General features: G+C 47.5%; 1 protein-coding gene across 1 annotated transcript in view; it reads left to right on the top strand.

Annotated features, from left to right (window-relative positions):
* LARGE1 (LARGE xylosyl- and glucuronyltransferase 1) overlaps window positions 1-14,499 on the top strand; it is a 538,562-nt gene that overhangs the window by 489,815 nt on the left and 34,248 nt on the right. The window contains exon 11 of the mRNA XM_049627511.1: window positions 6,534-6,697. Within this exon, the coding sequence (XP_049483468.1) occupies window positions 6,534-6,697 (164 nt within the window). The remainder of the gene's footprint in view (window positions 1-6,533; window positions 6,698-14,499) is intronic.

Genomic DNA, 14,499 nt, shown 5'->3' with positions numbered 1-14,499 from the left:
GGCTCAATTAGAAGTTAAAAATAAGACATATATAAGTGGATTCTATAAACACTTTACAGCATCCATCTGCGCAGCAGGGCCGGGGAACAGATGGCTCTGGAAACAGTTGTATCCCAGAGAAACCCCAGAGGAAAAACCAGAATGCATTATTGCCCTCACGTGCGAGCCGCAGGTCACCAGCTCTTTGCTCACGCGGTGGGCAGAAGAGCCCTTGAGGGGATGGCACTAGGGCCCTAAGACAGGCTGCCCAAGGCCAGCCTCTGGTGGCCTTCCACGGGCATATTCCGTTCTGGAGGAGCCCAGAAGGATCACAGTGTTTGCCTGGGAGGCGGGGGCAGGGAGAAGAGGAGGAGCCAGGGGGTCCTGGTGCTCAGGGGATGTGTCTGGGTGCTAGGCACGCCATGGTGGCCTATCTGCTTTGTTCCCATCCGGCTCCAACTTGCACGCATCCCCCCTTCCCGCCCCAAGGCTCTGGCTGGGATCTGTCCCAATGTGCTAGGTGCTCTCCCTTCATGTGCTTTTTTTTTTTTCCATGTGTATTTCTTTTTGACAGAAAGAGAGACAGAATGTAAGCAGGGGAGGGGCAGAGAGAGAGGGAGACACAGGAGACTAAGAATCCAAAGAGGCTCCAGGCTCTGAGCCGTCAGCACAGAGCCCGACGCGGAGCTTGAACCCACAAGCCATGAGATCATGACCTGAGCCGAAGTCGGCTGCTTAACCGAGTAAGCCGCTCAGGTGCCCCTCCCCTCATGTGCTTTTGCAGCAACTCCCTGCCTTCTTCTCCTGGACTTTTTCTCCACTGGCTGGCTCCTGGTGCCGTACCTAATAGGGCAGCTCCGGAGCAGGGTTGCCACATGTAAAATCTTAGGAATACTAAATATGAGATTTCAGGCCATTTACTTAAACTCTTTGTGCCTCAGTTTTCCCTTCTGTTAAATGGGCATCATAACGAGTGCTGCCTGATAGGCTCAGTGAGAACTAAATATAAGAGAGCTGAGGAACTTTGGGCAGCGTGGCACACAGCACATGCCCACACCACCCCCCCACACACACACACACACTAGGCTTTGTTGGTATTTTGGATACACAGCATTGTAATTGCTAACTTGCTCATTTATTTCCCCACCCAGACCCTATGAACAGTTTAGATGTAGAAATGGGTTCATTCCCCATTCCTAGCACACAGCTTGGCGCATAATAAGCGCCTATTCATTGTGTGTGTCACATACGAATTAATACTGATAACCTGGGAGGGAGGAGACCAGGCCTTTTCCTCATTATTTCCTCAGAGCCTGAGTTCTGGGAAGACTCCCTGAATAGACCTAAACCCATGCCTTTCCCATCCCACAAAAACAGGAAAGTGGTGCATGGGTTTTTTTCCTTAGTAGATGTTTTGAGTTCCTGGAACTTCGTTGATTCATACACACTGCAGGCAGCCAGTGTGAGCTAGTAATCTTTCTCTACCTGTCTGTGTGGTTTGATAAAGCCTAATTGCTTCACGGAAAACCACAGGGAAGAGCCTTGAGGTAGGTTTCAGGAGACGTGCGTTAGAGTCCAACTTCTCGGAGCAAATCTCTGGGGCCCTGGTTTCCTCATCAGTCACCTGAGGGCAATAGGGCAGCCCCACCTGTCTCATTCAGAGATTGAGAGGAACACATAAGGCCATGGGTGTCGAGGCCATAGAATACCGAAAGTAAGTTGAAAGTATAAAGCAACATTCTGGAGTGTTATTTTACCCACCAGGTATTTCCACCTGTGCTGCCAAGGCATCCGAAAGAGAAGTGTCCTAAGAAGGAATAGACTTCTTACTTGGTCTGTTGGATTCTGTCTTCATCACTCAGTGGCTAGAAGAGGCAAGTAGGCTTGTTAGTTAAAGTAACACAAGCAATTGTAAAATGGGTTCAGCATGCTAGCTGTTTATTACTCACGAAAGTCCAAATGGATGTTTTTGATTGGCCGGTGTGTTTTTTCCAGGTTTAGGGACCCAGACTCCTTCCATCTTGTGGCTCTTCCCTCCGTGGAGCCTTGAACTCTACTGGATGCCCTTGCTCTCTCTGACAGAGGTGCATAAGTTAGCCTCGAAAGTGGTGCCCAGAGTAGCCAGAACCTGCCCACATTCCACTGACCAGACTTTGCCATGCAGTTAGCTTACCTGCAGGAAGGTTGGGAACACAGCCTGGTTGTGCACCCAGGAAGAGAAGAGAACATGAATATTGATGAATGCAGAAGGTCTCTGCCACTGTGGGGAATACATGTGTTCAGTCTCCTATAGTCACAGAACTATCTAGCATTAGAACTAGAAAGAGTCCCAGAGATTGATTAACAAGGTATTTTAGTGACTTGATTACTTACAAGGACTCAAAGGAAGTACACCTGGAGGTAATATCTCAGCTCCGTCCACTCACTGTGTGACCTTGAACAAGTGGCTATACCCTTCAGATGATGAATGCTTTCATCTGTAAACAGGCAGATAGATAGCAGCTGTCCCTAACCCATGGAGTCTGTGTGAGTATTAAAAGAGAAAGTGTCTGCAAAGCTCCCAGCACATTTGCTGACCCTAGTGAGCATTTGATCCTTGAGAGCTCTTTTATGAAGCCCAAACTCTTGGTCTTATGAATCGGGGAAATGACTCGGTCAAGGTCACATAGAAAATGGATGTCAGAGAGATTAGGTCTCAGTTTCTGGTTATCCCCATAACCTCTCTCTGTAGTTTTGCCTGACTTTGAACAGAAGGCCATTAGGCCAGAGCCGTGGACGCACTTGCAACCCCTCTGAATCCTCAGGAATGACCAGCCGTCATCTCTGACAGCTCAGAGGTCAATCCAGGCCACTGTCTTTAAGGATGGGAAGAAATAAATGCAAAGTGCTTAAAGGGCCATTTTCCCTTGAGTCCAAATCTCCCTGTGCCTCAGCTGGCTGCCCAAAGAAGCAATTTAGCAAATGCATTTTATCTCAGGAGAAATCTGTCTTTTGTTTCTGTGACTTGCTTGTCAGGAGCCCCCTGCTCCTTCCCCCGTGGCCAGAGTACGGAGTGCGGGCGCATTCAGGCCCTGTTAATGAAAGCCCTCCCTTCAGCCCAGCATCTCCCTGGAGAAATTACGCCTACCCTGGGTGAAAAAAAGGTAGTTTTAAGCAGTTTTTAAGCTGTTCCAGTCTTCCCCTTGAGATAACATCAACCATGCAGTCAGCACTAAGAATTCCTAGATTAGAATTTGGAAAGGTACATAATGGAATCATAATAACATTGCTTAGGTTTTGTGTAGCACTTTACAGTTTATAAAGCACTTTTACATGCATTAGTTCCTTTGAGAAAATTGCAGGGAATTTGTTAAATACAGAAAAGTATAAAGAAGCTAATAAAATGCATCTGTGAATCCACCAGTCGAGAGAAAAGCTTTAGTTAACATTGTAATGTGTTCCCTTTTGTCTGTTTTCCGTGTGGCTTTTTGTTTGTCTTTTTGCTGTATTGGGATCGTACTGCATACGCATTTTTGTGGCCTGCTTTTTCATGGAGGATTGTGTCTTCCACCATCTCCCTTGATCCTTGTATCTATCCCCTGGAAGAGGAGTCACCACACTGCGAAGATGTCCCTGGTGTGAGGTCTGCAGACTGGATTCTCAGTCTGGACTGCTCCTTAGCTGTGTAACTGGCAGATAACTGAAACCCTCTGAGCCTCAGTTTCCTCCTTGGTAAAACGGATGTGTGCTAAAGGATTAAATTAATAAAACAATCCACCTGAAAACATTTAGCACCGCACCTGGCCCAGAGCAGGTGTTTCACTCCTGTTAGCTGAGCAAAGGTACAGACCACCATGTTGATAATGAATAGAACATTAAAGCTCAAGGAAGGCAACAGTATTCCCTAGACCCTACCCCTTAGGCCACAGGTGACCTAGGGATGGATGCCACTGAACCACATTGTTGTTACTATGAAGTTCATAGAGGCTACTTATCCCTCAGGACTATTGGTAGACCCTCCCAACTTGGTCAGACCATGCTTTGAGAGTTCTGGAAGCGTCACTGGTCACTGTTCCCTTTTTTAACCTGAGTACATGGCTATGAGTACATCTAGTAGAGACTATGTGAACATTCAGGATGCTCTAGATGTTCTAGGTACAGGAAATTCAGAGATGAATGGGCTACAGCCCCTGCCTGGAGGAGCCATTTACCTTGGGATGGTTTTTGCCCCTAACTCAAGGGTATGTGCCTGCATAAGTAAAGAGAAACCCCTATACACCCATGCATTTCTTATGTTCTGCCCACTAATTTCCTTTCTCAAAATAACCTTCAAAATAACCTTCTCTTTTTAAAGCTCATCAAAGACGCTTTTCTCCATGCACACGTGTGTGGCCACCCTTACACACATGTCCACACCTATCCTCACATGCGACCCCACACCTGTCTTCACTGAACCGGAAGCCATGCACTCCTGTCAACACATTAAAAAACACCACACAAATCAACCCCCACCCCCACCCCAAACAACCCTGCTTTTGCAAAGAACTTTGCAGATGTATATTCTCTGAAAGGGAATAATTGCTTGTGTTCTTTTGCAGTGTGGGTGGGAGAGGAGGAGGATATGAATTGGTTAAGTTTCCTCTTGGGGGGTGACACTGTGGTTTCTAGGTATATTTGGGTTCCTCAAGGAGGAGGAGGTAGGGACTGTGTTTGACAGAAGTGCTATCCAGGCTCACCCAGCCCCTGCCTCCCCTGCCCTCCCTGTACTGTCTCCTTCAGGTGGTGGTTGAGGATGGAAAGCATCCACCCACGTGTCTCCCTTTCCTAACTGTGATAACAACCTTGGTAATAGACAGCGTTGGCTGTGTCTTTACTTCCCTCCAAACACTGTACTCTGCATATGCAGGATCTCTTGGAGTCCTCCTACAGCCCCCTGGGGTAGTTACTATTATCAACCCCATTTTACAGTTGAGGAAGTGGAAGCTCAGAAGGGTTAAGCAGCTCACCCAAGATTGTAGAGGTGTGAGTGGGATAGAACCAGTAGCCTTGGCCACTGTGCTGCGTCTGCTTCTTGACCCAAGGCTGAGTGAGCATCCTTCCCGGAGAGGCAGCTTGGTGGCAGACCCAGGTTCAACCTCCCTGAGTGACCTCAAGATCTCGAAACTGCTTTTCATCTGTCAGATGAGGCTGTACATGCCTCATTGGAGGGCTCCAAGGGATCACATGCACCCGCCACCTTGCAGAGAGCCCGGTGCATGCTTGTTTGCTGTCCAAAACGTTTTCAGCCATTACAGACCCTTGAACTGCAAATACAGGAGCAAATAAAGGGCTTAAGAAGGATCACCTTCTATGTATAACATTAGAGGATATGGAAGGAAAATTAGAAGGACAGGCCTTAATGCACAATGATTACAGTGTATGTGCAGCAAACATTTCTCATGTGTGCAGCACATGAATATTAAGCACCTGTCATGCAATGGGCACAGTGCTAAGGGCAATGGTAAAGTGTCACCATGGCGCCACGGAAGTTACCCTTGATTAATTTCGGTTCAAACTAATGAGTGCTTTAGCGGAGTTATGAATCAAGTGCTCTTGGGGCACAGAGAAGTGGACCCAGATCTACCTGGCAGGGCCAGCTAGGGTCTCACAGACAAAGTGTCCTGCATTTCCATCCCCCAAAAAGCTTCTCTCCTGCTTCTGCCCAGTCCATCTACTCTGCCCCCACACGTCCACTGATCTAATTTCTATCCCTGCTGAAGTTCTTTTACTTTTCATTGCAAATCTTCGTCAATGAAGTAGACACAGTCACCCTTGCCTGGGAGGGACATGGTGGGATTGGCATGACATGGTTGTGTGTCAGGCAATTGTGCATCCTCAGACAAATCTGGATATTGTGCGTCTGCATCTGTCAATGTTAGATGCTAAGTCTTTGGTTCCCTATTGGCAGGTCAGCCTGCTCTTACATGCTGGATTTGGAAGGCAAGTAGAGCTAAGAACTTCTACAGGCAGATTAAGAGAGCACGACTTCCTGAGAGTTAGAAAGAAGAAAGAAGAGTGGATGCCAAGACTCTGATTAAACTTGGATAAAATGAAAGAAACAGATTTTTAAATTTTGTTTGGGGGTTGGTTTTGCTTTTCTCTCACAATAGCTGGTATAGAGATTGAAGTCTGTAGCTCTAGGCAGGAGAAAAGCATCAGCTCACACAAAGGCACTGCTGCATTTGGATTTCAGTACATTCTGCCCTGTTATCTGAAATTGTTGTACTAGGTCATCTACCAAAACATTTTTCTGTTTATAAGAAGTTTGTGGTTGCTTATATGTTTGTTGAAGATAACCACCATCATTCTCAGCTGAGAGAGGCTTGTTTCTCAGATCGTGAGATCTTCATGGCCTTCATTTCTTCATCATGGCCTTTATAAAATTAAATTGCCAAGGAAACTAAAAACAGTGATCCTGTCTTTCTATGTGTGACCCATCAACAACGTCTAATGAGTAACCACCTCAGGCAAGGGCAGGCTCCTGGCTCCTTGGGGCTTCCCTTTCTGGTCCCATACCCCTTTCTTCTATCTTTCAGCTCCAGAAGCAGCTCTCTGAGCTGGATGAGGATGACCTGTGTTATGAGTTCCGGCGAGAACGATTCACTGTCCACCGAACCCACCTGTACTTCTTACACTATGAGTATGACCCCGCTTCAGACAACACGGATGTCACCCTGGTCGCTCAGCTCTCCATGGACAGGTATGCAGATGGGCCCTGCCTTCCCCACAGGGCCCTCCCTGCAGCTCTATACCCAGTCATACGGAGAAGGGAGAGATGGCTTCACAGGCTTAGGCTCAGGTCACAGCCCTCTCCAGCCCTGAAACCCAAGGGCTCTTGTCTTCCGGTGAGGGTGGTGGTTTTGAGGATAGAGTAAGAAGAACAGTGGTCTACTCAGACTACCTGAAGGAAGAAGGGGTGTGTTATAGGGAAACACATATTCTGGAACCACTATCACTGCTGGAAAACAATTGCTGTTTCTTTTCCTTAGTGGATTGATGCAGCAAACATCCATCAACCCCTTATCAGGAAGTACTGACGTGATTCCACCCTTATGTGGCTTACACTCTAATGCACTGATTCTCAACCTTGGCTGGGGACAAATTGAATCATGTGGGGAGCTCTTAAATTCACCTTCAAGCTCTGTTGCACACCATTTAAGTAAGAATATTTGTGTGGTAGAGACCTTGCATTGTTTTAAGTTTGAGATGTGCAGCCAGGGTTGAGAATGTGGGGATAGTGGCATAAATAGCAAAAAATAGTTGAGTAAAATGATTATAATTGTGATACGTGCTTGGAAGGAAAAGAGATTGATAATAACTATGATAAGAGAGGGACCTTCTTTAAGTGATGTGGTCAGGGGAAATCTTTATAAGGACGGGACATTTCTGCAGGGATCTAAAGGATGAGAAAAGGAGGCAGGTATGTGGGTTGCTGAAAGAAAAACGTTTCCAGGTGGATAAAATAGCGAGTGTAAAGGCCCTGTGGTGAGAAGGGTCTTGCAACATTCAAAAACGTGATAGAAGAGCAGTGGCTGAAGCCTAGCAGGAAAGTGGCATGAGAGTAAGATTATAGAACATTAGAAACTCACAAAATATTCAGATTTTATCCTAAGGGTGGTGAGAACTTAGTGAAGACATTTATACCAAGTTATATGATCCAGGTTAGGTTTTTGAAAATCTCTCTCTCTGGCTGCCAGGAGGTATATGGGTTCAGAGTCCTGAGGTCACGCATTCAAGGCTATACTTTTCTTTGCCTGGGTGTCCTATGTGTCTCCTTCCCACCTCGAGTGATCAGCTTTCTCTTTGATTTACACATGGCTCACGGTGGCTCCCTAGCCCCAGCCTACTTCATATCATTCGCCCTCACCTCCCACAGTTGGGAAGGGAATTTGATTGGCTCACTCTGTCTTTGAGTCACCTTGGAGATGCCTGTCCAGCCTATGGATGAGACTCCATGGGGTTGTTTTCAGTATGAAAGGAGTTAATGCCTGTTGTCAGGATTAAAGGAGTTAAAACAGTACTTGGCACACTTGTTAGGTGTTCAATAAATGTCAGTTGTTATTAGTTGGGACTGATTGAAGACTGTACAAGCCAATGAAGGGGTAAGCACTCAGACATGAGAAGGTTCACACATAGTCCAAGGAGTGAGTGAGCGGAACCTGGCATCGAGAGACATCTGGAATGAGTCGAGTTCAGTGTGGCTTATGGAAGCAGGCTCCTCACTGTGGGAGTGCCACTGTGTGTTGGCGAATGCTTGCTTATGGAATTAAGTGGCTCCATTGGTTGGGTGTTTCCTGGAGATTAACAGGCTCAGGGCTCCTGTGCAGAAATACACAGAACTTGCTGAGCATAACAGGTGGCAGGTAGAGATGAACTGGGACTCAAGAGGAGAGCAGAGAGGTCCTTGTACCAGCTCTGTCCGGACCTACCGTGTGACCTCAAGCAAGATTTTCCCTTCCTATGGCCTCCGTTTCCTAATGTCCAAAACTCGTGTGACCACTCAGCAAATATTGTGTCGGCATCTACTGCTGTGTTGTACCAGGCTTTTGTGAAGCTGGGGATATTTATGAGAAGACGCCATGTTTGCCTTCAAGGAGTGTATAGCGTATTCATGGCTCAGACGGTGTGTGTGTTATCTATTGTTGTAGAACAAACAACCACAGATGGAGCAGCTTAAACACACACTTAGTATCTTCCAGTTTGGGGGATCAGGAGTCTGGATACGGGCTGGCAGGATCCCCTATTTGGCTCTCAGGACTGCAATCCAGGTGTTGGCTGGGGCTGTGATCTCATGGGAGTCTGGGTCCACTTCCCAGCTCATTTGGCTTTTGGCAGAACTCATGCTAGGACTGAGGTCCCCATTTCCTTGCTGGCTTTTGGGTTGAGGTCCTTCTGAGCAATAAGAGGCCACCCCTAGGTCTTAGCCTTGTGGTTTTCTTACAGCCTGGCAGCTTACGTCTTCCAAGCCAGCAGGAGACTCTGCAGTCTGTTGTATCACGTAATCCATGGGAACAATATTCCATCCCTTTCCCTGGGTTTGGCTCACACTCAAGGGAGGAGGTTATACAGGTCTATATGTCAGGGGGGCAGGAGTTGGGGGGCCCAGCTTAGAATTCATCTTTAGAATTCTCACTATAGAGAAGATGCTATGAGAGGAGCTCCCATCCCAGCCTGGGGGCAGAGAAAAGAAGAGACAGGGAGTGCGTCCAAAGGGAGGTGTTGCCTACATTGAGCTGGAGGCTGAGTAGGTGGGCAGGAGAAAGCGCACAGGGAAAGAAGGAGGCTTCCCAAGGTGGAGCTAAGCGTATTCATGGGACAAAGAGGACCCCAGGCCCATGGGGAACACGCAGGCTTGAGTGTGGTTAGAGTCTCGGGGGTTGGTGAGGAAGAGGAGATCAGATGAACATGGCCAGGTAGGATTACAGAGGGGTTTGGGATGCCAGGGCCGGTGCCCCCTGCCCCTGCTCAACCCTGTCAAGCTCCCTGTGAGGCTCCGTAAGGGCCTGACCAAGACCTGAGCCCCAGAGTCACCCCTAAACTTCTATGTCCCTTGAGCTCCTCACCCAGCCTTCGGTTGGGGTATGCACGCTCTCCCCTCACCAGGCAGCACTTTAGTGAGTGACCTGGCCATTCCAGTCTCCTCGTTTCTTTTTCCTTTTCCTCTATGCCATTTAAAATGAAAATAAAATCTAATCCTTAATATTCATGCTGAATGATGTTTGAGATTGGCCTTCTATATTCTTCAGGCAGCATAAACGCACGTCAGGCCCCTCAGATGGGTTCCCTGAAGCTCAAATACTATAATCTGCCCAGGTGAGTGAGTTTCAGACAATTCCAGGTTCTCAGCTCTCAGACCATCCCTGGTTTTCCTTGGTCCAATTCATGCCTCCTGTTAATACATTCAGTTTATCAACAAAATATGCTGAATCAAGATTAGTAGCTATCTGGTACCTCCAAACTCAGGAGAAAATGAAAGAGGTAAATCTGGCATCCTTTCTAATCTGAATAAAGTGGTCTGACCTTGAATAACTTGGTCTCAGGAATCAGACACTGTGGGGTCTTGGTGGTACTGCCACTTCTTGACTTTGACCCTTGAACAAATCACCTCTTTTTTTTTTTTTTAATGTTTTATTTATTTTTGAGAGAGACAGAGTGTGAGCGGGAAAGGAGCAGAGACAGAGGGAGACACAGAATCTGAAGCAGGTTCCAGGCTCTGAGCTGTCAGCACAGAGTCCTGTGCGAGGCTCGAACTCACGGACCGCGAGATCGTGACCTGAGCCGAAGTCGGACGCTCAACCGACTGAGCCACCCAGGTGCCCCTGAACAAATCAGCTCTTAAGCCTTGGTTTCCTCATCTGTAATCTGGGAATGCTAATGACAGTAGCTCCCATCTAAGGTTGTTGTAATGATCAGGTGAGATAGTACATACCCAGGACTTAGCCCTGGTGTGTGGTCAGAGGCTCCTTATCATTTGATAGCACCTATGGCCAAAATCTTAGTATTTGTGGTAATGCACAAAAGGACACTCATCTCACAAAGAGCTCTGGGTTCAAATCCCACCAACTCCATTACTCTTCAGCTGGTGATCTTGTGCAAGATCACCACTTGCACTTTGGTTATCTTTCTCCTTCAATAAAAAGAGTTAAAAAAAATATTTGCCTCATAGAGTCCCAATTAGGATTAAATGAGAGACTGTCTGTGAAAGCCCTTGGCATATATTTGCCTTCAATAAATGCTTACAGATCTCAAAACCCTGACCACAGCATCTGCACATGGTATGTATTTAGGAGAGGTGAAGTGATGTGGGAACAACAAAAAGAAATATCTGGGTTCAAAGCCCATTTGCACCACTTACTAGCTGTATGAACTTGGGCAAGTTACTTAGGCTTTTTGAGCCTCATCTTACTTATCTGTGAAGTGGACAATACTGTCAGGGTCACAGATTGGTGTCAGGTGTTCTGAAATAAGAGGCTCTGGAGTGAGTGCTCAGTGAGATGTAGGTCTACAACAAATGCTAGTTTCCCTTTCCTTAGGTTTTTGTTTTTTTTTTTTTAACCTCTATACTAGCTGTGGAATTCGCGATCTGGAATTTATAGACAACTAGAAAATTGTTTAAGTGATTAACACCCTACAGCCATCCTTCTGTATGCAGTTGCCATCAATAAAAGGATCCAGGCAAAACAGAACTGCTCCTGCTAGTGCTGGCTGGAAGCATCCTCCCAGCTGGGGCTGCAGGACCCCGGCAGGCCCCCCTCTCCCAGCCCTCTGAAAAGAAAACCCTGGCCCCTCTCGCATCTGCCACAAACACTGACCACAGAGACCTTCCCTTCAAAGCACGCACATCCCTCGGCATAGCAGGTGCATGATCCCCTCCCCTAATGCGTTGTGACAAGTGTTGCCATCCTAACAATACCCCAGAGAGCCCAAGGAGTTCCACACCCTAACGAGAGATGCTTAGCGGGACATAATAAAAAATTATAGAGCAGTACCACAAGCCGATGGAGACGGTAGGAATTCCTCCTTCCGCTTCATCCTACACATCCAATTATGATGCAGCAGGCTGACTGGTGCCTGTTGGATTGATTCTTAATTGAAGAAACATTCCGGGTGTGTTTGTAAACCTTTGAGTCAGAAGTAGGCCCTACGTGAACGCCACAACGAATTAGGGGAGCCGGCACACAGGCTCCCGTGTCCGGCTCCCTCTAGAATTCTGTTCAGAAAGAATGAATGTCGCCTGCCACAGCTATGAAACCGGCAGGTTTGCTCTCTCCCAGCACACGGGAGACGTCCCTCCCGTCCTAGCAGCACACAAGAACGGTCGATAGGAGGGATTCTGGTCACAGCATCCTTGCCACCTGGCCAGGAGAGCTTGCTCTTTCGTGTTCCTTTGACAAAGTTATTGACATACTGAATATAGCTCCAGGGAATCCTGTGGTTGATGGGTCTTCTCTGCCTTCTGTGAGTGGAGGAAGGGATGTTAGCTGAGGTGAAGGGGGCCCTGCTTTAGATCACCCAGGAGCCTGTTAGAGAGACAAATCCTTGGCCCCACCCAGACCTAGCCAACAGCAACCTCTAGAGTGGGGCCCAGGAATCTGTGTTGTAATAAACCTCCCAGGTGATCTTGAACATGCTTAAGTTTGAAAAGCATCGTTCAAGAGAGTGGAAGGTAATCCCTTCTCCATGTAACAGCCAGAGTGATCTTCTAATACAGATCTTCCTTAACGTCCAGTGGCTGGGGCTATAGCTCAGTAAACCCATCATAAGCTGAAAAGATCGTAAGTCAAACATGCATTTAATACACCTAACCTACCACACATCCTAGCTTAACCTCGCCAACCTTAAATGTGTTCAGAACGCTTACCTTGGTCTGCAGTTGGGCAAAACCATCTCACACACAGCCTATTTTATAATAAAATAATAAAATGTCGGATGTCTCATGCAATTTTTGGAATAGTGTACCAAAAGTGAGAAGCAGAATGGCTGTCTGGGTACAGATTGGTTGTCCGTGTATCAGTTGCTGACCCTTGTGACTATGCAGCTGACTGAGTGTCACGGCCACGGCTGCCCAGCATCACGAGGGAGCATCACACAGCATGTTGATACCCCGGAGAGGAAATGCAAATTCTAAACCCCAAGGATGGTTTCTACTGAATGCACCATCATAAAGTTTAAAAATTGTGTTTTGTTTTGTTTTTTAAATAATTGTTCTAAGTTTATTTATTTTGAGGAGGGGCAGAGACAGAGAGAGAATCACAAGCAGACTCCACGTGGTCAGCACAGAGCCTGATGTCAGGCTCGAACCTACCAACCGCGAGATCATGACCTGAGCTGAAATCAAGAGTCAGACGCTTGACCGACTGAGCCACCCAGGAGCCCCAAGTTGAAAATTTGTCAAGTCAACCCATCATTAGCTGGGATCTGTCTGTACATCAGGTCACCATCTTTAAAAGTCTCTGATGATTTCTCACCACATTCAGAACAGTATTACAGCAGCCTCCGGGCCCCGTGTAACCTGACACTTGCCTACTCCCCAGAGTCTTCTGCCCTTCTGCCCCTCACTCACCCATCTTCCCTCTCTTCTTGCTTGAACATGCTATACCCAGTTATCCCAAAGGCTGCTCCCTTTCCTTGGAAAGCTTCTCGCCCTGACTCCTCAAGGCTGGGACCTTCTCCTTACCCAAGTCTCAAATTCATGTGCCCATCAGGCCTTCCCCGGCAGCCGTCACAGTTACTCCATCCTGTTTCCTGTCTTGGTTGCCTTCTTTAGCCCTTCACTCCCTCAGAATCTACTTTGGTTTGTTCTGTCTTTTCCCTCCACTGGAAAGAAGCTCCAGGAGCGCAGGAACCTTGTCTTTCTTGTTCATCGCAGGGCCCAGCACGTTCACCTGCACATTATAGATAATAAATAATCTGTTGGCTGGGTGCATGTTTGAAAGGCAGAAACAGAACCTAAGGAAGAGTACAGCTGCCATATATTGAGTACCTGCTGTGTACCTTGCTTTGTGCCAGATGCCTCATAGAAGCGTAGTAAGTAGGCTTGTCCCATGGTGGTTGTCACAAAGCTAGGGCCAAGCCCCACCATGTAAGCACGGTTTAACACCTGTGTTTGTGTCCTGTTGGAAGCAAGTCACGTGGCCATCCCAGAATCGGTGTGGGGGGTATTAGCCGAGGGTGTAGATTGAGAGAGAAGAATAACTTATAGCCCTTTGGTGATCTACAGAGGTTATCACTGTCCACGCTGTACATGTGTGGAAATGGAAGCTCAAAAGAACCATCATGACTTGCTCAGGGATACTGACACAGCTCAGAATTCCCACCCAGTTCTGACTCCAGAACCCACAGTTGCACTGCCACACCATGCATCCTGCCTTGCTCTGGTGAACCAAATTGGCTGTCTTGTAGGGAGTGAGTTCCCTATGTCAGCAGAGGCCGACTGGCATTCTAGAGTCCCTTCCAACCCAGTCTTACAGGTTTCTGACCTGGCTGTCTCCTTGCCTGCTCCCTTGATTCTAGACAGAACACACGAGGCTTCCTGTCTCAGTAGGACTCCCTGGGTGGCCCTGGCCTCAATCTAGCCCTTCCCGCCATCTCTTTGTCCTTTCCTGAGCTTTGCCCTCCCCTTCCAGACATGAAGCAATGGTGGAAGTGGAGAAGAGCATGGGGCAAGAGAGTCGGGACCATGGGTCCTAGCGCTAATGAGCTCTTCCATTCGCTCACTACGTGCTCGCCAAGCCAAGACCCTCTCCAAGGCTGAGCTCTTTGATCATAAAGATGGCATAATCTAAGAAAACCTCTATGATTCTTTCCAAACTGAAAATTCCATAGTTTCAGAATGAACCTTTGTCTCTTGAACCATTCTCCATCGTCCCTGGTCCTTGCTGTGACTTTATCTTCCAGTGTAAGAGACCAAAGAGTGACTCAGCACAGAACTTTGTGTGGACAAGAGCTGCACAGGGGGACCCTAAGGAACAGGTGTGGGACACGCAACCAGGAGGAGGGTCA

The sequence above is a fragment of the Panthera uncia genome, chromosome B4, assembly GCF_023721935.1.
Source record: "Panthera uncia isolate 11264 chromosome B4, Puncia_PCG_1.0, whole genome shotgun sequence".
NCBI classification, from domain to species: domain Eukaryota; kingdom Metazoa; phylum Chordata; class Mammalia; order Carnivora; family Felidae; genus Panthera; species Panthera uncia.
This window is presented reverse-complemented; position numbering and strand designations above follow the sequence as displayed.